The sequence below is a fragment of the Scophthalmus maximus genome, chromosome 2 (genome assembly GCF_022379125.1).
Source record: "Scophthalmus maximus strain ysfricsl-2021 chromosome 2, ASM2237912v1, whole genome shotgun sequence".
Classification (NCBI taxonomy): domain Eukaryota; kingdom Metazoa; phylum Chordata; class Actinopteri; order Pleuronectiformes; family Scophthalmidae; genus Scophthalmus; species Scophthalmus maximus.
In genome coordinates this window covers 22,013,463-22,040,241 of record NC_061516.1, presented here as the reverse complement: position 1 = coordinate 22,040,241, position 26,779 = coordinate 22,013,463, and the positions used below count along the sequence as shown (strand labels likewise).

At 47.1% G+C, this 26,779-nt stretch overlaps 1 protein-coding gene across 1 annotated transcript in view; it reads left to right on the top strand.

The window, feature by feature from the left end:
* The first annotated feature begins 7,219 nt into the window (after window positions 1-7,219).
* LOC118300823 (reticulon-4 receptor-like 1) overlaps window positions 7,220-26,779 on the top strand; it is a 74,254-nt gene continuing 54,694 nt past the window's right edge. The window contains exon 1 of the mRNA XM_035625636.2: window positions 7,220-7,989. Coding sequence (XP_035481529.2) covers window positions 7,977-7,989 — 13 coding nt within the window. The 5' untranslated portion in view covers window positions 7,220-7,976. The remainder of the gene's footprint in view (window positions 7,990-26,779) is intronic.

Below are 26,779 nucleotides of genomic sequence, written 5' to 3'. Positions count from 1 at the left end.
AGATCTCAAAATAGTACCCTTCATTCTTCTCCCACCTCATTTTCATTTTCAATTTTAACTGTCCTAAAGTCTACCTCACACAACATTTGTGATAGTTCCATCCTCAGAAGAATCCTACTCCAGTTTCCGCTCAGCTGTGGACGACTTTTCGATTATGGTTCGGCAATTATCATACTTTTAATTCCATATGTCCGTAATCTAATACTGAGGATCAATACTGGACCATGCAAATAAAGTGTGATGGCCGAGCCTGAATATGAGGCGTTAGAAATTTCATTACTCTAGTAAATCTTCAAATATGTCATCATCCTAATTTGATAAAAATATGCAGATTTATTCTAATAGGGCCCAAAGCACATTACTTTCAAGTATAAAACTGATGTATTAAGCCAAGTACCCAGTGCCCTTACAAATCACTCTCTCGTCCCCATTTGTTCATGATGAGCTGCTGAACTTGTACAACATTATAACCTGGGCACATGAGAGTTGGAATTTACATGGTCAGTCTTTTTTATGGCCTTATAATGCTGAAAATTATTCAAGAGATGTGTTATAATTATGGGGGGACACTGAGCATTTTCAATTAGGCCTCTCACACAACCGACAAACAGATTTGTCTCACTTGGGCATGGTCCAATGAGACGTATCATGTGGATCTGTGCTTTACATCGGCCCACGTTTTACTCAAGAGTGCGTATAATCTTCACACATAAATCAGACGATTTGACCTGCCGTTAACAATAGTTTTAAATATGAAATGTTCAAAGGGACAACCAATCACGAAAGCTACAAAACAATAAGAGCCCTGGGCTTAATGAGATTGGAGAATTGACTGTCGCACTGGAGAATTGACTGCAGCCCAAGACAAAGGTTAGATATATTCCACTTCTTGTGTGCAATATTTCCAGCTCAAATTATGAAAAACTGAGGGTCTCTTGACCCACACTCCAGATTACTCTTCATCAAGTGACATCATTTCATTCTGCATCTCACAAACAAAACATCACACTTTTATGCTCCAAACAGCAAATCTGTCAGTATGATTTGCAGTGACAATTATCTTTTGTTGATTGGAGGTTTGTTTTCTGACTCTGAGCCGATGTGGCTGTCTGATGCCATGGACTGACACAAGCACTGCTGAAGTGTTCACTTTTACATCTCAGTGGAATTAGCATTCACGACTTGCGTTAAGGAGGAGATGTTATTCCAGTGACAAGTCATATTGAGTTAATAAAGATGTATTTTTGTCTTGCGACTGTAATATTCCCATATCCTTTTTGCAGTATATGGAAACTTCACGGCCATTATGGCAAGATTCTCTCTGCAGGAAGCACATTTTAGTGATTGAGTGTGGAACACACTCATCCAGACGCTATTACTAACAAAGCTCAACTCATCTCATGCAGAAAAGTGATTTCTGAGTCGAGTTAAGATCGGTGACAGAGGAAGACGAGAAATGGGTTGGAAATATACAGGGATATAGATGAGATACCCACGAATTGAAATAGATGTTATAAGGAAGCAAGAAACTCAGAGGCAGAGCAGACTGGGAGAGGACGAGAAGAGTCTGACTCATCTTCAGCTTGGGAAGGAACATGTCTGTCAGAGTTGACAAACATCACACAACTCCCAGATAAACTATATGAACAGAAATACTCCTTATAACACGAAGAGAAAGACAGGAGAGGAAACTCTGGTCACATGAACAATACAGGAACAATGACGCTGATTGTAACGATGCAATTTGAACAATATTGTGTATAAATTTGATAGATTTTTCTCAGCGTAAAAGTTTCTCTTCAAGTTCTCTTTTGTCCTTGGTTTGTGGTATTGGTGAACGAAAACTTTGTCCACAACTTTTTTGATCCAGTGCATTGTTAATATTAGTGCATTTACACAAGCAGCACACCGTTGTATTTATAGTTCGATATATATTAAGCGGATGTTCTGGAACAGGACTTTACAGTCATGCCAGTCGCTCTGTAAAGTTGAACTGAGGCAGAATGGTGTTTTGAATATGCGGTTTTATTATTACATACCATGTTCACCATCTTACATGCAAATATGACATGGTCAGCACTAATAACAAACTAACTCACAAGTTTTTCAAGTATTTACTAGAAAATGAATGTGTTGGGCAAACTTGATGACGGAGCGGTATGAAAAGTTATGGTTTCGTAAAAAAATTACAACAATTCATCCTGAGGGTAAAAAAAGGAATGTGTGCAATCTCTTCAGTAGTTTCAGTAGACGCTTCGATTAATGGAACAAAACCTGGAAGTCAAGGTGGCCTCAGACCTCCGGGTCTTACGTCAGCTTCGTCAACTCGGGATGCGGTGTCAGCAGTCTCAGGTGATGTCTTGAGCAGAAGCATTAACTGAAGCTTGATCGCTCAAAGGGAACATAGCTGTACAGTGTGAGCTAAAAATTGTAATGCCACAAAATTGTGCCGGCTCTCCCTCGCAGGCGGGCTCACATGGCGTGCAGACTTCACATGACACCATATGTCCAATGCGGGAGATCCTTCATCTACCTACACAAATGTGTGAAGATGTCACTGGGTAGCAACGTGACATCTATATGCAGCATGTGTGACGATCCTAGCGTGTCAAAACACATGCACACTGTTTACATGACTCTTGGTGAATGTCCCAATTCCCCTTTTCCTAATTTGAGACAACTTGGGTAACCAAACAACTGTTTACCTCCTCCTGCCTAGTCTGGAGCCTGTAGCCTTGGTTGCCATGGTTACTGCTGATGGGAACTGAGCCGATGCGTTGGCACAGCTATGCTGAAGATACACAATGAACTGTGGTCTATAGTGGTTGACATGTCAGCGTGAGGGAACTGTATGTGACCCGTGGTCTGAAGACAACAGACTTAATGATCTGACCAACTTAATCTAGAAAAAGGGCCTTCGCACTGTGACAACGCTTCACAAGGCATTTTAGTTGTTAGTTAGAAGAGGCGCCACGGAGACTTCAAGGTCTAGGCTCAGTTTGACAAGGGACTATCTGTTCAATCAGATGTGAACTGGGGTTTGTTTTAGCTTAGACCTGCATGGAGAGAGTGCTTTAAAGCTCCACTAATCGATGGTTTTGTATTAACAAAGGATCAAATTCCTGTGTGTTTTGTCAATGGGGTCGCTCCGCTGCCACGCACGGCAGGCAGATCCCTTATCTGCCCAAGGTAAACAGGAGATGATGTCGGCAACTGGCTGGTGAACATGGTAGAGAATTTAGCAGCTAAGAAGTCTGACATTTTTCTCCAAAGTTGTTAAGGGGAAACCAACATGGTGCGCAAAGAAGAGTGAATATTGGCTTAGAAAGCCAGAAGAAGAAGAAGAACAACAACAACAACTCAAAAGGAGTGCGTGTGTTGCTCCATGTCTGCTGGGTGTGTAAAAAGGCAGCATGTTCAAAATAACAACTTCAGAAGTTGACAACACGTCAGTGCTGCCATCTTGCCCCTTTGACGTCACTAGAAGGCACAGTCTGTCGACCAATCACCAGTCAATCATCAAACTAACTAATTAAGACAAACTCATCGTACACATATGATGAAATATTCGGAGTGTGTGCAATTATAGTGCAGCGAGCCATGACGTCATGCTTAACGGACAGTCGGGATGACGACTAAGGTTAATCTATGATGAATCTTGCACTGGTTTCAATTAAGTCATACACTCTATCAATGCTGTGTGTGTGTGTGTGTGTGTGTGTGTGTGTGTGTGTGTGTGTGTGTGTGTGTGTGAGAGAGAGTGTGAGAGAGAGAGAGAGAGAGAGAAATCAGTGAGAAAGTTAATAAGAGATTGGGAGATTGCTTTTTGGCATTGAAGATACAGATTATATCCGTCAAGGGGACAATTCCATCATATGTTGTGGCCAACGGTACGATTTTCCTCTCAGCTCTTGCGCAGAGAGAGAGAGAGAGAGAGAGAGAGAGAGAGAGAGAGAGAGAGAGAGAGAGAGAGAGAGAGAGAGAGAGAGAGAGAGAGAGAGAGAGAGAGAGAGAGAGAGAGAGAGAGAGAGAGAGAGAGAGGAGGAATAATAACTGGACAAAACAAAGACAGCAGAGAGAAAGCAGGATGCCCTCAAGAATCTTGACAAAAATTGAATATGAAGAATTAAACTGCGGGAGAGGAAACCTCCCCGGAGACAGCTAAATATATCAGTACATGACATAACCAAAGGAAAAAGCCAATTGAGCAACACATGGAAGCTGTTATTGTTCTCATCCACATTTGCCAATTTGTTTCCATTTTCAAGACTCCTCATACGACTGCATTGATTTTGCAGTACTGCTTTGTTACGTTTCATAATACACACAGATACACAACCGGACGTCAACGTCATTCAAACTGGCGGGTAATTGTTTTGTTAGTAAGTTCAACAGATTGAAAGCAGATGATGACAACTTGAGAAAAAAGAGAAAATGGGAAACATACTGGATATGATAGGTTGAGAGACACGAGCACACGCCTCACTCAATCTGTGGTGGTCCAATTATAGCCACAGATAAAAAGGAAAGTAAATCAGCCATTGGACTGCAACCACTCAGAATACACTTCAGTCATGAACAGACAACACAGAGTGGCAGTGACGGTACCATCTGGGCACCACGAGTGACCAAGAGTCGAGAAAAGACGCGAAGTAAACTCAGTCGACGCAACCTGGCAATGGAGACTTCTGGACACGGACGGACCTCGAAAACCCATCAAGGCCGCAGTGTCGCTTTCAAAAGATAGCAACAGAGATACACTTTGATCCCTGCAGAGACGTAAGGACCAAGTTCTCTAACAGGACAAAAACTCAGGGACCAAGAATCTGACAGACTCCCCAGCAAATGTAAAACTCATTCGGGGAACACTTGCCACATGAACAGCAAAACATAATCCGGGATAGTGGTTGAAGGAAGACACAGAGCCGTAACTTACAGTGGCTTCAGAAGACCCCTTCACTCTTTGCATTTTTGCACTATAGGGGTGTTGTAGATTTGAGTTTAACATTGATTAAAAGTACAGACCCTTGATTCAGCACTTTGTGAAAGCCCCCTTTGGCAGCCATTACAGCTTCGTGTCTTCTTGGGCAAATCTCTGCAAGCTTTGCACACCTAGATTTGGGCAGTTTATCCCTTTCCTCCTGGCAGATCCTCCGGGGCTCAGGCAGATTGGATGGGAAGCGTCTGTGAACCGCGGGTTTTCAGGTCTCTCCGCAGATGTTCTCCGGGGTGGCAAAAATCTGGGGCTTTGGCCGGGCCTCTCAAGGACAGTCTTGGCCGTTTGCTTTGGTTGATTTTCCTGCTGAAAAAGGCGAACCATTACCCCGCGTCTCAGGCCGCATGCATCGCTGAACAGGTTTTTAGTCGAGGACCTCTTTGCATTTGGATGCGTTCATCCTTCCCCTTAACTCTGACCCGTCTCTGCCACTGAGCAGAAACCATAGTATGATGCTGCCGAGAGCTTTCTCCTCCGCACGTACGGTATCAGCCAGGTGATGAGTGCCTGGTTTCCACCAGAGGTAGTGCTCTGAGTTGTGCCTTTAATTTGGTCTCATCTGACCTCATAATCTTTATCTTTATCCTCTCAGACTGCCAGTTGCTTTTTACTCAAAGTGGCTTCTGCCTAGCCACTCCATAAGGGCCTGACTGATGAAAACAAATCCGATCTCCCATCTCTGCATTGGGCTCCTGACGATCTGTTAGAAGCTCTTAGTTTTTCAGTTTTGACCAAACATCCAACTCTATTAAGGGTCCTGGTGGTTCAAAACTTCTTTCATTTCAAAATTATTGAGGCCACTCGGCCTCTGGGAACACTCAAAACTTACGAAACTCCTTTCTTTTTTGATCTATGCCTCACAAAAATTTCCTTGGTAGGGTCTACAGAGAGTTCCTTGGACTTAATAGCTTGGTTTTTGGCCAAACATGCAGTGTGAACTGTGAGACCTTATACACAGTTGTGTACCTTTCTAAACGAAGTCATGAGTTCCAGACAAATCAAACAGGAGGCACCTGGACCGAATTTGGAGTTACCTAGCAAAAGTTCTGAACACTGATCTTTTCCCTCTGTCATTATGGCTTTGCAATTCCTGCATTACCTTACCCGACTGCTGACTGGTTAGCCACTGTGGTTTTTCAAGATTCAGACAGCGACGTTAATATTGCAGCGTTGCCTATAGCGGCCGTGTTCTCACCACGCCAAGTATATCATATACACGAGTGACGACTTCCTACGTAGCAACCACAAGCTCACGAGTTCCATTCGAAGGCAGCTGAAGAAAAGTAAGGTGGGCTAAAAAGTGCAATATTTTCCAGTTTATTGTGGTAAAGTACATGTAGAAATATTGAAACATTTGTCTGTTATATTTCAATATACTTCTGCTTTTCCAAAGGTTACACCATGACTATTACATTCCATTATTTAAAAAATATTTCATAAAATCAACGCCCTAAATAGGAGTTAAAAAAATTATGTTTTGCTTATGCAAAATCATTATCCATGAACTGCAAACCTTGTGTACTGTACAACATGCTTTCACCATAGCTATTGTACTAAATTTGAATATGACCATGCCAATAAAGAAAAGGAGGCAGTGAAAGCAAGACATAGGGGAAAAGGGATCATAAGGAGAGAGAAACAGAGAGAGAGAGAGAGTGAATTAACTGTAGTCTATAACAAGCAGTGGTAATATTGTTTATGCAGCATTCATGGCCATAAAGCATGCAGGGGTTGTTGTGATGAAATTGAATTCTGGGCAATAAAGGTGAAAGTGGAGACTTGGACATAAGTGGAAGGCACACGAATTAAAACAAGGAGGGTTTTAATATGGGAACATTTAACTGCTTCATGAGAGAGAGGGAGGGAGAGAGAGAGAAGGAGGGAGAGAGAGAGGGAGAGGGAATTATAGAGAGGGAGAGAGAGATAGAGAGAGAGAGGGAGAGGGAAAGAGAGGAGGAGGGAGAGAGGGAGAGGGAGGGAGAGAGGGAGAGAGAGGGGGAGAGAGAGAGATAGAGAGATAGAGAGGGAGAGAGAGCAAGGAGGAGGGAGAGAGAGAGAGAGAGAGACAGAGAGATAAAGAGGGAGAGAGAGATTGAGAGAGAGAGATGGAGAGGAGAGAGAGAGAGGGAGAGAGAGCAAGGAGGAGGGAGAGAGAGAGAGAGAGAGAGAGAGAGAGAGGAGAGAGAGAGAGAGGGAGAGAGAGCAAGGAGGAGGGAGAGAGGGAGAGGAGAGAGAGGAGAGAGAGGAGAGAGGGAGATGGAGAGAGGAGAGAGAGAGAGAGAGAGAGAGAGAGAGGAGAGAGAGCGAGAGAGAGAGAGATGGAGAGGAGAGAGAGAGGTTCAGGCTCTCATCAGTCACATCTCGCGGAGGGAGGGTGAAGCCGCTGCCTCGGATCTCTCCGGTAACGGAGACAGTGGACGACACTGACTCACGCTGCACATTTCAGACTCCACCTGACCCGCATGAACCTGACGAACCGACAGGAGGAGGACGATGGTGAAGACATAACAACAACAAAACAAGAAACTTCCTCTCGTTGTGGGGTTTTTTTTTTTTTTGAGGAGGAGGAGCTGGGGACTGTTTTCAATCCTCTCTGTGGTTCGGGCATCAACTCAAGTCAGCATGCGTATCGTAGACCCGTCAACAGCAGACATGGCGGGTGAGTTGAGTTGTGTCGTTGGTGACGGGACATGGTTTCGCCACCTCTTTATCCAGTAGAAGAAAAAAGAAAAGCGCGGAGGAGACAACTTCGTTTGCGCCCGCTGTTTTCATCCTTAATTCTGTCGAGCATCATCCGACCCCACTCCTCCTCCTCCTCCTCCTCCTCTTCACCTGCGAAAACAAGAGCCACCGAGGAGACAAGACATTCGCGGTCACAGGGAATCAAAGGTTCGCTCAACGGCAGCAGAGGATCGGACTCTTCGCAGGGATGCTACTCCGGCACCGACACTACTAGACGGTCCAAAACGCCGCTGCCAATATGTTCAGGAGAGGTAAGAGGAAGAGAAATCCACTCGCTTTTGTTGAGCTGTTCATTGCGGAGTGTGTGTTTGCGAGAGTTGGTACAAATCATTTGGGTTTTTTTTTAAATCATTTTTTTATTATTATTAAACGTTTTGGCTAAATGGAGTCCCAGAGGAGCCTCGTCGGCGCGGCCTCAACAACTTACCAAGCCTCCCAATGCGCGCCGTCGGCCGGGGCAGGAAAAAAAAGCAAATTAAATATTTATCCACTTCATGTAAAAATCATTCTTAAAATAGCGAAACCGCTGCCGCACTGCAGTTTGTGCGACTTGCCTGCAAGAGGGTGGCTGCTGGTTGCTGCGCGCGCCCGCGCGTGTGCGTGAGAGCCAAAACACACACACACACACACACACCGAGAGAGAGAGAGAGAGAGAGTGTTAGAAAGGAGAAAAGAAGAAAACAAAAAGTTCACAATCGGGTGGATTGTTATGAAAGTGTCATCCATTTGGGCACATGGTGCGCGCCCGCGTACTTATGGCTTCATTACGCGCGCGTTGGTGCGAGCGTCTGGTTAAATTGGTGTGAAAGGAAGAGACGCCAACCGGCAGCGGGGTGTGTTGACTTCACTTGTGCACTCAGGCGGGGGCTCTCACCTCCGGGACACGGGGGGGGGGGGGGGGGGGGGGGGGCACAGGAACTCGCCGTTTCTACTCTCTCACGCTGCCACGTGGCTGTTTTGGCTGATGACAGAGAGGACGCGCGGCTCGACCACGATGACCTTGCCTGTGGATGTGTTGACGGGGGGTTCCTCCAATCCCTCGCTCAGCCTCCCTTTCTCTCTGTGCGCGCACGCGAAGGTGCACGCGCACGAAAGTCCAGTTACAACCACTTAACTTTACAAATCCTTAAAAAGCCATTTTCACAACCTGCAAACATGGCGTTCCATTTTTTTAAAATGCCCACTCACTCAGTTATAGCTGAAATCATGCTGCAGAAATATGAAACAACAAACACCAGGACATTTAGAAGTCTATTTGTGAAGTTGTGACTCATCTGCCAATCCCCCCCACACACAAAGGATAACATATACAGAGAGGCTTCAGTGAAAGGCAGATTGTCAGGGTACTGTTTTGTGATGAGTTTAGTGCACGGCTGACTGAGCCCTGACAGCATAATAGAAAAAAAACAAACAGATTCTTTAATGGAGACACTGAGAAGATTGTCATTTGTCATTTCGATGCGGCCCAAACCTGGAGGAGGGAAACAACATGCACACACCCGTGCACATCATTATCTGTTAGCACACTTGGTTGGCTCAAGTCGGGGCACAAGCTGGGCGATCTCCTCATTAAGGGTGGGGACCTAATGGGCTTGACAGAGGGCTGATTAGTGCTGTCATTGTGTGTGTGTGTGTGTGTGTGTGTGTGTGTGTGTCTATGACAGAGCAAACGAGACACAGAGAGAGCTCGCTGGCTAGAGGGAGACAAGCTTTAATTTTAATCTTCCCGTAATTTCGGATGGAAAGCACCGCACCCACCCACGTAGACACGCACAGGCGCATGCGCGCACGCACGCACGCACGCACGCACGCACACATACAGCAGTGATTGCTGAGGCGCTGCTTTGTGTCTCCTCCTACAAATACTGTATGTGACTGTCAGTAACAATGCTAACATTCAGAGTAATTGTGCATTGTCTGCCCGAGATACAGTTATCTATGCCTGTCACCTTCACCCACGGAATCTCTCTGTGGTGGGATGAAACAAAGGCGGGAGAGAAGAGAGAAGAGGGAGGATAAGTGTTTTTGTGTAATGAAAACTCCCTCTCTCTTTCTCTCTCCCTCTCCTCGTCTGTCTCCCGTTCTTTCTCCATCTCTCTGCTTGGCCAGTTCCCGCTGCCAGCCCCAGTCGGAGAGCAGAGAGGCCTGGCAGGCTGATTGGCTGCGAGCTGCCTGGTTTGGGTAGCTGCCGACGCTTTGTTTTCCAGCTTGTTTGAAGCTGGATTTGTTTCCCTTCCTTGACTTTGCCTCTGTCTCCAACTTTAAGGCTGTCTCTATTAATCTCCAGATTTCTTTATCGGCGATATAAACACTTGAGACAGTGAAATAAAAGTTCATCTATTTAGAGTTTCCTTCATTCATCGTTCGTGATCAGTCAATTCCTTTTTTTCCCCCTCTTGAATAGTCACAGATTCGATTTAGCTTCGATTCGAAAGGTAAATGTGGATGACGTTTGACAGTGCTGACACTGGATCACACAAACAAATCCCTTGTTTGCAGCTGATCAGCGCAAGGGCTCAGCAGGGGGGTTAGTTCCAACCTGACCTAGAGGTGTGATACGCGACCCTCGAAAGATAACCTGTATAGATAATGGCTGGATGGATGATCAACATTTCTACTTTCGGTCAAGGCTACATAATCTCGTGCAGAGTGGTACTGTGTCGAGAACTTCATAAAAAGGGGAACTTTGCTAAAGCTCGAAAAACTGTTATTGTTACCCGACTCAAACTTGCTTGTTGACAATAAAAATGGACAAAGTCACAGGGTCCAGAAAATGAAGCCAAGTACCTGGAGCCTGTATCCTCTGGAATGACCAACAGAGGGCAACTCGCCGGTCGCAAACAGAAGTCCGTGAGAAGATGACTCTGCTTCCCACTCGATTAATAACGTTTTCCTGAGGAGTTTATGGTCTCAGTCGTCAATCCTATGTCTGGATCCTGTTCCAGGGTTCCTGATTGCAATGTACCCCGTGGACGTAGAGAGAATTATCACTGAATTATTTTAATGTGGGAAAAAAAAAAAAACGTTAAAATGTGATAAGTCTCAGGGAGGATCTGTGAAGTTTTAATGAGGCTGTTTTTATGATTTATTCACATTGGACATAATAATAATAATAATAATAATAATAATAATAATATTCTCAGGAAGTCACACTGAATAAGAAAACAAATCTGTTCATCACGTCTCAGAGAAGGAGTATGCATTCATGATGCACCACTCCCTTTCTAGAATAACTGAGTTTTCACATTTTCACATTTCGGGCAATAATATCATGGAATGTGTGTAAACACGTTATTCATTTTCCACGCCTACTCTTATTGAGAAGTGAACCTGAGCCCAGTCTCTTTGTCTTCTCATTTCTCACCTTATTATATACTTCTTAACATGATTTCATCCTCTTGGTTCCCCCAATGACGACACTGTAATCCAGAAAAGAAAATTGCCATATGTGAGGCAGCGAAGTGTTCTGTGATATTACCTTTAGCCATGCTAATCTATAGCTAACTCCAGCTCTGCACTGAAATTCTCTGATCAATATCAATATGTGATGGTAGAACTGCAAGTCGCTGCTCATTCAGACTATTGCTTCAACCTCGCTCGAGGGCCACTGGCTCGAATGTGAATACAGTCTGGCATGATTATGAAACTTTCCAGCAGCATTATGCACTACCGGCTGCTCGACCAAATGAGAACTTTGTCCTCATTCTATCCAAACACTTACTGTATGTATAAGCACAAATGTCGACCTGCTGTAGGCAACTCAAAAATCGATAAGTCATCCATGCTAATCGGGTTGAAATTATTCATCATCTCCAAACATGCAATGTCAGAGGACGGATTTCATTTCATCTATTTTTTTTAAAAACAAACACAGCCATCAGACGGCGTCATGAAAAAAGACGAATGTCGCATCCTTTCTCCCTCTGACCTGACAATTGCATCGGCGCACATATGTTGCCTGCAGGCCACTGTCACGTCAACAAGTCGCACAATTAGAGGTTGCTGTTTCTGTTTTTCATGGTGGTGCGTTTGTGTGTTCACCAGCATCCCCGACGGCCTTGGTGGGTGATAATAACATATGGATTAGTGACTAAATGTTTATTCGGGTCGTGAGGCACCAAATGGCGGGGGTAATTTAGTGCTGAGATTGATCCAAATTTGCTTCTGACATCCCGAGGCGGTGGACAGATTTAAAGATTAGGCAGAGGGACACTATTTAGGGGACGTGGTGCTGCTTGCAGATCCTGTTCATATACCATATCAGAGAACTTAATCGTCTCGGGATTTGATGGCTGAAATTGAATTCGTATGATAATCAATTACATCTCTAATGCAAGTCACAGTGGCGGAGGGGATGAAACGCATCAGCACACACGCCGCCGCCGCCGCCGCCGCACACAGTGGGCGTCCGCGCGATGGCTGTGCATATCAATGACCTTTGCAGCGGCTCCTGCTGCCTGATCTCAAGGTCACTCACAGACTCCGTCTTTCTTCTGCTGCCTCTGAGCTCGGCGTGGTCTTGCCTGCTGAATTCTATTTCGTCGTCAGGTTGCACGGGCGGTCTCCCTGGGCCGTGCTCGGCATCTGTTATCGGCACGCCGCGTATAAACAACGCGTTGAAACAATTAGAGCAGCGGATGTTTTACATGTTCAGAGCGTCTAAACCGGTGAACTCTCACTAACACAATGCAAAAGAAAAAAAAGAAAAGCTCAATGAGCGGGTATTGTGTTGATGCTGTGTACGCAAACACCAAACAGACAACAAACGATGCTGTGCAGAGCATGAACCGGCACTGCAGTGCTATATTCAAGCTTTCTTGCCAGACAGAGCCCCAACACACATTTATCCTTATGTACAAACAAACAGTTTTGCACTTTCAATATTCCCGAGGTTATAGTGCAAGTAAATGGAGCCAGCCATTGTAAAGTCAATATTACACTGCATTCTTTTTTGCATTGTTCCTTTTTTTCTGTGCTGGCCTTATGGTTTTGTTTACACAAAGTGGAAATGGATTATGCTTCAGTTCCCTTCTAATTAGACTCGTGCTACGTGTTAAATTGCCGCTGCAGCAAAGTCGTTGCTGAAGTGGGGTTTTTTTCGCAAAATGTGGTGCGCTCATTTGTTTTTTTTCGCTCACGAATCTCCGTGGTTCACTTAGAGAGTCGGCTGTACGCTCAGCGGGAAGTTCCTGTGTGAACAAGGCGCCCCGATCAAATGAGACATTACTCCTTGTGAGGAGCCGCGGTGAGCCGTCTGATTGTTGGTTCACTTAGCAACGGCTGGAGCTAGGTGTGCATTAACGTGTGTGCGTGTGTGTGTGTGTGTGTGTGAGTGAGAGATTGAGAGAGAGAGAGAGAGAGAGAGAGAGAGAGAGATGTGTGCTTACATGAGTGTGAGAAAGTGTTTTTTAAAAAGGATATACAGTAGATGTGGGTGATCACATAGCATGAAGACCGTGATCATAAGAGTTGCGTGCGTGTGTGTGTGTGTGTGTGTGCGTGCGTGTGCGTGTGTGTGTGTGTGTGTGTGTGTGTGTGAATCAGGAATCGCTGTGAGAGCAGGAACTGAATCGATGTTGATGCAGACATGCAGGAAAGACAGGGAAGAGAGGAACAACGTGTGAGGCAGAGACAAACAGACTAATGTAAGGAAATAAGTGATTATTCGGAAATAGACTTCACCTAGTGGAGGATCAAAAAAATAAGAAAAAGAGCGAGCCAGTGGCAAGTGAAAACAGAGTAGACTGGATATTTCCCATGTGTGTAAGTGGTTGTTTTTTGGTTTTGTTTGCACAGAGAAGTGAACGAGCCACCAGTATTTATGTTAATGCGGGCCTGTCTTATCTCAGAAGTCAAAACCTTAGGATGTGCACAATGGATATTTTTTGAAAATAGGCATATTTGCTTTCTCTCTGAGAGGGAGTTGAGCCGACCGATATCCCCTCGCGTGTCTTCGCATTAACTACGTACCTGGAGAAGCTTCGCATTACAGCCGGAGGCCGGGGGAAAGCATTCAGAAATGTAAAAAAATTCATCAGTTTTTCACCCATATGGTTCTTATCAGGCATCAGGCTCCAACCGAGTGGCAACGCAGAGTTGTCACCCGTTGGTTTGCGAGCGGCCGCTTTGAAGCCTTGTGTTTAGTATTTCGGCCAGGGCCATCTTGATTTTTTGGAAGAACCAGAGTATTTGGAGAAGCGGGGGGGGGGGGGGGGGGGGGGTGTCCACTGCACGTCCACCTACTGTACACCTGAAAACATGGTACTAGCCGTCAATCACGCAGTATCCAACCCCACCAGTGCATACGGCGCTTTATCATCTAATTCACTCTAAATAGGACCACAATTTACAAAATGACCATCCGGCTGCATTGAAGAGGACTTGAAACTATTGAACCATGAGCGTCTCGGGAAAATGTTTGCTGACGTCACGGTTCGGGGGTGGGAAGTTTTCTCAGAGGCGTGTGGAGAAAGAAACTGGCTTCTCCCTGCGACCAGTGGAGTCGCCTTCTGCTGGTCGTACGGGAGAATACAGGTGCAGGGCACCGCCGCATTGGCTTCGCTCTCCGGACCTCGCGACTACGCCCGTTTGGATGCACAGTCTGTGGCCGTCAGTGGTGAACACGGGCACACTGGTGACAAACCTCTGAGCCAGTTTGTCGCTTCGTTTGCAGAAATGGAAAACGGTCCGACATGTCATTTGTTGTAAAGCTCAATGTCTGTTTAAACGTTGCCCAGACAAGGGCTGGTGGTCACATTGACACTTTCCCCTCATTCTCAGAAAAGAGAAACACAACCGTAAAGCCGACGAACACCGCAGCCCTCAAGTCCCACATTTGTTCATTGTTGCTGCGGCATTTGTCAAAAAGTGACGGCTGCGTGTTATCAGCGGACCGCGTATAGCGCATTTCTGAACACGCTGACGGGCGGTGAAAAAAAAGGAGAAAATAAAAAGAAATTCGAATCCTTTGTGCAGAACTCCCGTGAAGGATGTGTCTCGTCTCCCCCCCTCCTCTCCTCCCCTCCCGTGTCTTCTCCTCTGTAGCCGGTTCGCTCTGTACCTGTTGAATAATTGATCGCTGTTTTGGTTCCCCGATAAGGCGTTTGGGGTCCAAAGCTCGCAGCAGCGGGGGCTTGCGGCTTTTCCTCGCGGCGGATCGCACGGCTCAGTCCGTCCTTTCGCTCCCTCTCTCCTCCTTTTCTCCCCAACGCCTCGCTTCTTTGAAAAAAAGACTAATCCACACGCCGGTTGTCCTGACGTGTGCCTCTCACATTCTCTGGAACATTGTTTCCCGCCCGCGCGCCGTTATTTTATTCCCATTCCAGACGAACTCTCGGTACCCATCTCATTCTCCTCATTGCAAACAGCCCCGCCAACATAAATAACTGGAATATGCTGGATATTACCATGGAAACAGAACCTCGCAGTGGCAGGAAAATAATAGATAAATAGGAGAAGGTTCATGAACTGGCTCAGCCCTGCAGGTTGTTACGTGGGATCTGAGTGAGGATCTGAGCTGCCAGCCGGGATCTATAGGGGGTGGACGCAATACCAGAAACACTCAATGAGCAAACGTTTCCTCTTTGAGGTGGCTTAGTCATGGTTGGAATCGCGTACAGAGAGGTGAGTCAGGTAGGTTTCAAGCCGATTAGCAGTTCTCCCTGGCTTCATGTATCGCGCTCTTTGTGTCCACGTGTGTTCTTTCTTTTTCTTTTCATGGGTGAGGATCCGAACGCAGACTTTGAGTCAGATTCATGATCCAAAACAGACGCGGCCTTTCGTCACGGCGGTACACCGGGATGACAAGGGGCGACTCAGCGGAGGCACAGAGGTGACGCGGCCAGAATAAAAACAGAAAGTGTCGAACAGCGAAAGTCCACATGGAAATAACAAAGTCCGCAACCGAAGGACGGACGAGGCCGACAGAGGTTCACTTCTGCCCCGTCGAGCGCCCGACAGGGGCAGAAGTCTCGAATGAGTGAATGCGGCCTCGTTCAACTTTTTGAAGACACTCACTGCACTCAGGTAGGATCCAGAAAAAAGGAATAGTTGGGTCCCAAAAAATGGTCAAAGTGATTTAAGACACTTCACGTTGAATAAACAACAACAACAACAACAACAACACAATCTTACCCGAACACTGTCGTTGCCCTAAACTAACAGTCGTGAAGAGTCTTTGCGTTTTATCCGCCCGCCATCGGCCCCCGGCCATCGCCTCGGCGACACCGCCGCCGTTAATACACATAATGTTTCATTCATTCAACGACTACATTTCCCCCTGAATATAATCCAGCCAGTGTTTTGCTTTATGTCTGCTGCTCCGATCGGGGGGCTGGAAACCTCTTGCCCATCAAGGGCCATTTGAATTTTTATGACGTCCTCCGAGGGGCCATAGCTCCGCTGTGTTTCTGAATGGACGCAGTATATCTCTCTAACCTCTCTCAACGCGATGTCCACAACTGCGTCTCCTCTTCTTGCCAGGCTAGGTTTTTCCCTAGGTCTTGGCTCAAGTCCCCGAATCGTTGCAAAGACTCAGCATTGGGAAGAAAACACAGCAGCGGGGCGGGGTCGTCCCACACGGAAGACAGGGGCCGACTTCAGATTGCGCGTCCGACGAGAAAACCCCCGAGGGGCGTTCGCACCGTACGGAGCGAGGCGGCCGTGCCTGGCTTTGAGCTCGCCGTTGTCTTTGACACCTCAGCGGTTTCCTTTTTTTTTTGGAGGTTGCCAGGCACACCTGCTGGTCCCGCGTCGAACGGCTCAAGCGATGGGTTGAATCTCCTTTTGTCCACAAACCTCTGGACAAGTGCCCAAGGGAGGTTTGTACGCTCGGTGGTGTCGAAAGGTCACTGCGGGTTTTCACTTTGTCCGGTGCTGGCAGCTCCACAGCAGCAGCAACAAGGCTCCTGCACTAACTCGTCCACTGACTAAGGTTTCAGCTTCTCAGCTATTAGCTTACTCACCACAAAACTTGCCGGCGCGACACTCGTCTCCTGTGTGAGAAGTCGCGTCTTGCGAAGGCCGCTTGTTTGGAACAAACCAAAGTCTGCCACAGAGGGATGACTCCATCCGAGTGCATTTGTCCGTGCACGACTCCCAAATATATATATATATATATATATATATATATATATATGTTATGAGAATAGTTTTGTATATCTGAGTTTCCTTTTATGTGTTTATGAATCATATTGCGGGCCCGATCAAATTGCGGCTGAAACATTTACTGGGGGCTGGAGCGTCCCCACCCCTGTAGACTCCTGAATCTGTTGGTCCAACTGGCAATCCTCCATCCTCTTCCGTCACCTGTCCCCACCGGCGTAGCCCTCTGTGTTAGGTTCCAGTGCTACATGAACGCGGTCCATTTGCCATTTGTGGACAACAACGAAACATATTTTGTCGCTCAGTTCGGAGGACTTGTTGGTTTCCTCGCAGAGCGAGCGAGGTACGTGACCAGTGACCGGTGAACGTCGGCGCATCACTTTGCAGTAAAAGGGCCAATCACCAACAATGACTCCGGTTCCCAGACATCCCACATGGGTAACGAATGCTGCGCGCTGACTTTCAACCTCATGCGGTCCGTTCATACTGAAGCCAAGTGTTTGTGTTTCAGTTACTACATAGTTAAAAGGCAATTTCCATTCATTATTCATGTTGTTTTGTCTACCCCCATGCGATAAATCTCTAGTGGAGCACGTGAGTATCCACAAATGTATTGGTGTGTTTGTGTTAATACGCATGTTCGGAAACGGTCTCATGACTTTTTAAAAATTTGATTTGTTCCCTTGGCTTCTCTCTCTCTCTCTCTCCCTCTCTCCATCTCTCTCCGTCCCTCTCTCTCTCTCTCTCTCTCTCCCTCTCTCCATCTCTCCATCTCTCTCCGTCCCTCTCTCTCTCTCTCTCTCTCTCTCTCTCTCTCTCCATCTCTCCATCTCTCTCCGTCCCTCTCTCTCTCTCTCTCTCTCTCTCTCTGCCTCTCTCCATCTCTCTCTGTCCCTCTCTCTCTCTCTCTCTCTCTCTCTCTCTCTCTCTCTCTGCCTCTCTCCATCTCTCTCTGTCCCTCTCTCTCTCTCTCTCTCTCTCTCTCTCTCTCTCTCTCTCTCTCTCCCTCTCTCCATCTCTCCCCGTCCCTCTCTCTCCGTCCCTCTCTCTCTCTCTCTCCCTCTCTCCATCTCTCTCCGTCCCTCTCTCTCTCGCCCTCTCTCTTCCCCCCCTTCCTGCTCACTCTGTGTATGTATAAGTGTTTCCAGTCTGTCTTGTGGGCCATTGAAGGAGATGGGTTAAAGAGGGAGAAAAGTTCATCAAATCCAGGACAACAAGTCAATTCCCCCTGATTTACCCCATCAATCCCCATCTGCCCCTCAGTGTTTCCACACACACACACACACACACTCGTACTCTCCCTCACTCTCTCTCTGTGCTGCAGTACAGACAGACAGGAGCGGCAGCAGTAGCAGGTCTTACGTAACCACATCATTGCATTAAGGAGACCATCTGCCTCCGACCGGTGCTCACAGCTCCAGCCCTGTTAGAATCACGCACTCCTCATACGAGAGGACGAAACGCACCTCAGCCGCCGCCACGCGCAGACCGACCAGGCCACGACGCGCTGAGTCGGCGTGGGGCCAAGTATGGACGCAGGTTTCTACAGATGAAAAGTCAGTGTGTTTTCATCGCAAATTTTCACGTTATTGCCATTGGTGCGTAGCCCGCCTCTTGTCTTCTGCCCCGCACCCGTCTGCTGACGCAACGCTCAGACGTGTTTTTCTATCGATCAGTCAATGGATGCAAGTAAGCAAAGAGTTTGATAATTAAATAGTTGTTTTTGAGTCATTTGCTGAAGAAAATGCCAAATGTTTTTCTCAGTCCAGCGTCTCAATTGTGTTTGTCATGTAGTTATTTTCTATAGGGATTCATCTGCTGATTATTTACCAGATTAGCCGATTCCTTGTTTTATCTGTGATATGTAGGGGAAGATTATATTTTCACACAGCCCAGAAGTAGAGTCTTGTTTATGCCAACCAACAGACTACCACTCACATATATTCAATTTTAAAGTTTAAAATTTGAAGACATCATGTTGGACATTTTATCAACTGAATTATCCATGAATTAATGAAAAAAAAATAATACATTTATTATGCAGTAGTGGAAATAATACTTTGCATAGTATGGTCCATTCCATACACCCTTTTGAGCATTTTGGGGGAATCTGCCTTTTGCAGCAGACAGCTCATCCTGATTCCTTTTTACTGACGCTAATTTGCCCACTGAACAAATGCGGGGGGAAAAAAACCCCAAAGGAGGACATCGCTCTGCAAAGGTGCCGCAGCTCACCACTCGAACGACACTGACGCATGAAATGGCTGAAATGATTCGACGAATCGTCTATTTTGTTCAAGTCAGTGTTCGATGCGCGCTTCAGAGCCATGACGGGAAGTAAAGATGGAGCGATGTGAGAGAGCGGGAGATGAGCAAAGTGGGCCCAAGTGTTGTTTGTCTGCTGCCGCAGCTTGTTTGTGTGTTCAGTTTGAGTCACATTATAACACAGAGGCACGCGCGTGTGTGTGTGTGTGTCTGTGTGTGTGTCTGTGTGTGTGTGTGTGTGTGTGTGTGTGTCTGTGTGTGTATGAGCACGGTGTGCATGCGTGTGTATTCACTTGGATGCGTTAGAGTGTGTGTGTGTGTGTGTGTGTGTGTGTGTGTGTGTGTGTGTGTGTGTGTGTGTGTGTGTGTGTGTGTATGAGCACGGTGTGCTTGCGTGTGTATTCACTTGGATGCGTTGGAGTGTGTGTGTGTGTGTGTGTGTGTGTGTGTGTGTGTGTGTGTGTGTGTGTGTGTGTGTGTGTATCACACACTTAGCCTTACATAACAATCAGATGCTCAGCTGGGGAGACTACAGATGGATCCCACGATGCCCTTTTATTGGATTAAGTGTAGATGTTTGCTGGAACTTCACTAAAAAAGTAACCAAAGACCAAGTTTTACCAAACTGGAAAACATGTGTGTTATTCATATTTGAGGCATTTTCCAGAATGAGTGAGTCAGAATACACGAGATGGATTTTACATATTTAGTTCTTAGCTGTTTCTGTCCCTGCCGTATTGAATTCTGTGTGGAACGGCTATTTTTGTAGCTGGATTTTAAAATGCTAATCATAACTGCATATTGTTTATTGTGGACAGCCTGATTAAAATTGGAGAAATGTGTCACGGAACCAATCTACCTTTAACGTGTGAATTCAAAACAGTGAACCAACCCTGATACTCTGCCTCATGTTCAGCAAATTAGAAATGATTTGTGCATGATGGGGTTAAGGTCCTGCCTGTAATAATCCATAGTGAGTTTTCCTTTTTTATGTAGTGAGCTTAGATTTTTATGTCGGTAATCATTCAAATATTGGATCGTGGCGAGGAATGAAACATCTCCGTTATGGCATGTTAACAACTGGCCAGTACGTCTGCTTTTGAGTTATTATTACCGTTCGATAACGTAAGAATGGAGGAAAAAATTCTCACCCAGATCTACAGTTTGTGCTCAGTGAGACCGAATTTAATATAGTGAGCCTTAGATAAAAGTGTCAGGATGGTATTGCCACTGCTGACGGAGCTGGTTTATGGATGTGCCGCCGTCCCATGTAAGTGGTGTTTGTGGGGGACTTCTACTGTCAGCACAGAGGGGTCAGGGTCTGTTTGACCATGATTGCGGCAACTCGCGGCTGAACAGACTGTTACTGCGGTGGAAAGAAGACAGGGTGAGGACATCCACAGTGCACCCTCCGACCTCCCTCTCCCCCCTTTACGCAATAGTGAATTCATCTTCGAGGAAAATCTCCGGGCCAAGAAGACAACAGCTTGACTAATGCTGAGTTCGGCACAGCTCACCGAGCTCGCAACTGAGTCGTAGCACCGTCGTCTTCGCGCAATTCAATCACGGAGTCGGGGCGAAAAAAGGCGCTTACCTCGGCACGCTCCGGCTCACCCGTGACTCAGTTCCTCCCCTCGGCCCCGTGTTTGGACTGGAGAGCCCCGACTTCTCCGACCTGTAGGCTTTTTCCCCCTTTAATCCCAGACGTGCGGTTCTGCAGACGACGGCGCCGCCGCCGACGACCCGCGAGCCCATGTCGGCTCCCCAACACCACAGGAGGCACGTTCACGTGGTGCACGCAGGTGTGAGGGAATGAAAAGGTGCGCGTCGCAGTGAGGTCAATGCTGTGACACCGCGAGGACGGGTGAAAGAAGGACAACGAGACCGATGAAGGGACGAGGGCAGGGTGCTCTTGAGCCCCAGAGGACGCTGGGGTTATTTTTTTTTTTTACGACTTCACTTGCGCCTGCTCACCGGTGATTACGACGACGTGTCAGATAATCACGGCGCGACAGACGTTACGATACGGTGAGTCCCAAAAACCCGGAGTGACCCGCGTTGTTGTTGCGATTACTACAGCGCCGCTGCCTGAATAAGGACTTGGCAGCTACACTGCAGCGCGGCCGTCATGAAGATGGGCCGCCTGCCCAACTGCGCCAGCTGTGCCAGCCCAACCATCACGTAATCACTCTGTGAGGGAAGCGGGGAGGATCGGGCGTGAAGTGAAAAAAAAAGAAAGACGGCAGTTGAAGATGAGATTTAAATGAAACATGCAAAAGTGCAGAGAGGAACAACGGAGGGGGAGGGGGGGGGGGGGGCATTTCGGTAAAGTGGTCAGTGGGTCGACAGATGGAAAATGAGATGGATTTGAGAAACGAGGAGTTCGATGGAGGACGGATGGGATGCGCGAGAGAAACACAGAGGTGTGAGATGCGGGGAAAAAAGGGGGGGGGGGGGGGGGGGGCACAAGAAGCAAACTGGAGAAAAGTGGAGGCAGACGAGGGACGGGAGGAAGCTGAGTGTGCCGGAGAAGAGTGATGGCAGTGAGAGTGATAACGAGGAGAGGAAAAGCTGAGGGAGTGAATTGTAAAAAGAAGGAGAAGAAAAAGGAGAAAATAATAACAAGGAGGCAGGGAGCTGAGGCGTGATGGAGAGGATGAGAGGTCGTAGAGACGCAGCTGAAAGGAGGCGAAGATGATGTCAAACATGTCTGAGGTCGATTCCTCAGCCGGCGTGATCAATACCGCTGCAATCAGTCTTGTAATAGCAGGAGCCGTATGCGGCGGCACAGACGGCAGTGCACTATATTTAGCCGACAGGGGCCGACGGGCAGACTTTCAGGACCTGCGGAGGCACGAGCGCGCGGCCGCGGGGCTCGACGGACACTCGCTGTGGCTCATGGAACGCGACCAAATGCCACGACCAACGCTGAAGCGGAGGGTGAATCAGCTGACCATTTCAAAAATGATCTATTCATCATATGCATCTGATGCATCTCTCTCCCTGTCCCTCTCTTCCCTCTGTCTGAATAAATTTGACCAAGACTACGTCAGGCGACAACTCTCAGAGCAAATCCTCCGTCTCCGGGACGGACAGGTGCAGCCGAGATGAGCACATTTGTCCGTATAGTCACGACGGGTCGCGCGTCCTCTTCACTCTGACACTGGCGATGAATCCGCGCCAAACGTTTTCAAGACACAATCGCCCGCAGAAGCAGATCATTTCATTGCCAGGATGGATATGTGCTGCGAGCCAAAGGGAGCCTCCGGCCTAACCCGAGTCGGCCGGCGGCCATCGATCTGAGCGCGTGCGATCTTGAGAAGAGCTTCAGGTTCGTATTGAACGCTCACAGTCATTGACGCGGAACTCGCAAAAGTTAATTGATGTGGACACACTCCCCGGAGCTGCTGGTGCGCTGCCGCGTCCGGCTTAATTGATCTACATTGGAAGGTAACCTGGTTAGGAGGACACGACTCACTTGCTTTTCACATGTTTTTAAATTGCATCATCTCCCCGTGCTTAATGTCGAAAAACACGTTTGATTTTCTCTCCGCTCATCCATGGCTGAAGGAAGGATTTAAAAAAACAACTTATGGTCAGATACGCTGCCAACTTTCTTCAAAAAAGAAAACTGTACAGTCAAGCGGCAGCGGATTTTTGTATCTACACATTATCTAGTATTTTTTGACCCTTCGCTGAACCCCTACATCTTTTGTTTTGTCCTATTCTGAGGACGTTATGTGAAGCGAAAAAAGCATATTCATATGAACAAAACAACCCGAACGAACGATGAAACTAGAACGGCACCCAGTCGAGAGCATGCCTCCGCCGAGGCTGAGCAGGCCTCCGCATGATTGTCTAGAGAAAAAGGAAAGTGGTCCAAAAAAAATTTGAATTATTCATTTGCCGTCAAACGTGGTGAAAGGAAGAGAAGGAGAGGCTTCCTCCCAGGCCCAGGCGCCATCCCTCCACCAAGTCTGGTGGGTTTTTTCCTTTGGCGCAACCCTGCGAACAAACAAACAGAGTGAAAACACAACTTTCCTTGGTGGAGGTAATAAGATGGAACACGTGACCTTACTGAATAATTGACTCGTGTATCCGATATAAAACGGGCGGAGCATGACACTGATACGGAGAGCCAGGCTTCCTGCCCACCTCTCAGGACGCGTTTCCCTCTCCCGGCTGCTACCTGCCCCGTCTCTCCCCATCTGTCTCCGCCTGCTCGTCTGTGGGACCTTACACGCTCCGCTCCGCTCGGCGGCGGATCAAGACAGCTACATCTTCACCAAATGTCATTCCACACGCATTTCCCCCCCGACGCGCTCACGGGAGAGGTTTTTCATGTAGTCACACGTGCATGCGCCGCCGGCCGCACAACGTGTGGGAGTCGAGTCTGCTTCCAAACATGTCACATTTTGTCTGGATCAGCCGGAGTAATAACCAATTGCGTCTCGCCTTTGTGTGTGTGTGTGTGTGTGTGTGTGTGTGAGTGTGTGTGTGTGTGTGTGTGTGAGTGTGTGTGTGAGTGTGTGTGTGTGTCGCCGGTGTGCTGAATAGATTACATGTGTTTCCACGGCGAGTGGAGAGGTAGGACGCGGGGAAGGATGCAGCCTTGTGTTTGGTTTAAATGGCGGAGTCAGAGATGGCGGCTGCTTAATTCCTCATTAATCATCATGAGATGTCAGCAGAGAAGAGGATGATAACATGTAATCCACTTCCTCGGCCCCCACTGCCGCCGCCAGTTGTTTGGACTCCAGCTCGGCGTTTTGGGAATGACAAGGACGCTTCAGCGAAGCAAGATAAATCAAGTAGAATAGATAGTTAAACTGGCAACACACACACACACACACACACACACACACACACACACACTGCACGCACAAAGTCCCACTTCATGAATTCAACGCCTTCCCCCTCCGCCCCGACCTTGTTTACACCCCTGCCACACCCCGGACATCGCAATTCCCCCGTCCGACTACAATCCCTCCACGTTAACCCGGTGGCCCCCTGTGGAGCAGAGGTGGCAGAGCACTGGCTTACCTTAAAGAGTTAGCGTGGTAATACCTCCTGGAATTGGAGTCAGTCAGCCAGGCCAGAGCAGAGTTAAGCCCCTGCTCTACGCACATCAAAGGGGATGGGCCCTTCCACAGCAATCCCCCAGAGAGAGGGAGGGAGAGAGGGAGGGAGGGGGGAGAAAGAGGGAGGGAGGGAGAGAGAGAGAGAGGACGGAGGTGAGGGGAGGGAGGCCGTCATATATTCCCTATATCACTTGGAATTTTTACGGTACAGACCTGTGATTCTGAGGGGAATTTTATGGGCTGACCAAAGATGGGCAGCTTCAATTCAAAAAGTTGAGCTGTCTCATCACTTCCCAATGTGTGTGTGTGTGTGTGTGTGTGTGTGTGTGTGTGTACATCTGTGCGTGCGTCTAGGTGTTGTGGTTGTGAGTTTTACCCCTTCTTTACTTTAAAGGCATATTTCATCATCCTGACAGCTTATTGTTTATAAATCCCGTTTTGTGCAAGGCTGATTCATGCGCCGCCGTTGCCTTCCGCTCAGCCTCCGCATATTTAATTGGGCGCTTCTCCACGGGGGGGGGGGGGGGGGGGGGGGGGGGGGGGGGTGGGGGAAACCCCTATTAATCTGCTCGTTTTGGGGAATAAAGTTTGTGTCGCGCAGGTTGTTCCTTGGATGCGAGTGTGTGCCGTTTTAAACGCGAGCGCCCTCGGCAAACATATCAGCACAATTACTTTTGGTGTTGTGGATGGATGAAGAGTTTGCCCACTCAGGTGGTTGTTGTCATGGCTTCGCAGAGATGTATAGCGATAGGATGACCTAAGCGTCGTTATGTGTCACGCGTAAATATTGCCGTAAACACGCCATTCACATTGCATTGATGAGACATGTTTCTCTAGAGATTATTCATATTCGGCTTTAATTATGAGATGGTCTCACTACACGATAAGCTCCTTATCTGACAGTGAGCGTCGGTTTATTTCCAAATGAGCCTCTGATATCCAGACCATGAGCCCGCATGTCCGCGGCCACAGAGTTGTGAGCATGCTCACTGGAGCGCACAGACACACACTGTACAGTACTTCCTGCTATAGGTAATGTCGTATAATGGAGCTGCGACGCATGATTATTTTCATTATCCGTCAATCTCTCACTTATTTAGTTGTTCGCTCTTCACAATGAAGAACATGTGAAAATAAGATATGGGCTTCCGCAGCTCAAGTTTGATTTCTGGCATTTTCGCTCGAAAGATTTAATCAAATTATGAATCTATCACCTCCGCTGAAGTTTTGTTCGTACCTGTGTCTGTTTGTTGTTTGTTTTTCTTTTTTTTTCCCTTTGCCTGCAAGATTATGAAAAAAACCACTGAACTGAGTTACACCGAACCATGTGTAGTGGGTGCATATATAAAATACGCCTACATTTTCAAGGATTTTCTTTTAAACTGACATTTTATTTGATGATGTTCCGATACCATCTCTAATAAGTTAGAGATGTTCCGATACCGTTTTTACCTTCCCGATACCGATTCCGATTCCTGTTTTTTGTGCATTGGCCGATACCGAGCACGGATCCAATACCAGCTACCAACTCTTTATGGAAGAGATGATTTTTACCATCATTGTTTGGCCTTTTGAAAAACAGACATATAGAGGGAATTAATGTCATCAAACTTATTTTACCATCTTGTTTCACAGTCATAACTGCAAAAGAACACATAAATAGATCTAGGAATAAACAATTACTTGCTTTGAAGTTGCTGTTAAAGTAACAGCAACTTCAAAACTAAAAACATCTATGAATAAATTCCTTGGAAAGAAATTGTCGCCACACACTACCTGAAATCACTTCTTCTTCGCTGCTCTAAAAGCGGTACGTGCCGGTGGCAGAACAGCACAACAGCTGTTTCGGCGCGACAAAGACGGGGGGATTTCAGTTTAGTCCGCGTGAAACTACTTTAGGGAGTGGTATTGAAATCGGTACATGGAACCTTATGCTCACGATGCCCCATTCGACATTTTCCGCAGTATCGGAGGCTTTTTCTGACACTGGTCTCGGGAAATCGGAACATCTGGTGTAAAAATGTTTTTTTGTTTGGAGGTTGTGGAAGAAGTTAGAGGAGGACACTGTCTTGGCTGGACAGCGAGGTCATCTGGTCGCCAGGGAGGCGACGGGGAGAACAGTTCCCACTCAGTGGAGCAATAACAGGTCAATGTTCCTCTGTAGAAACCAGGACGTTGATCATTTTTGACGGCCCACGTGAGCTTATTACAGTAAACACACTGAAACAGTTGCACCTTTTTTTTGGTTTCGGTTCAGCCAGTGGTGCTTGAGTAGAAGTGCAGTCTAGCGTGGGGCTAATTGCTAAGTGCTCAGTGTAAGAGCATCATCATAGTAAATATTAAATGTGCTGAGGTTCTCTCCGGAAAGCTGTTCGATGTGCTGGTTTCTATTATGGAACAGGCTGAACCCCCCAAAAAAGTGCTGCATTATTTTTAGCCCTTCAAAGTCCACTGCAGATATTCTGTCTGCCTCAGTCTCTCTCCCTCTCTCACAGACGCAGACGCATGCATATTGGCCATATTGAATGAAGTTCATTCTACTGAGTATGTTCATTAACTGTGCCACCATGATATCTGGGATAAACCAATCAATTCA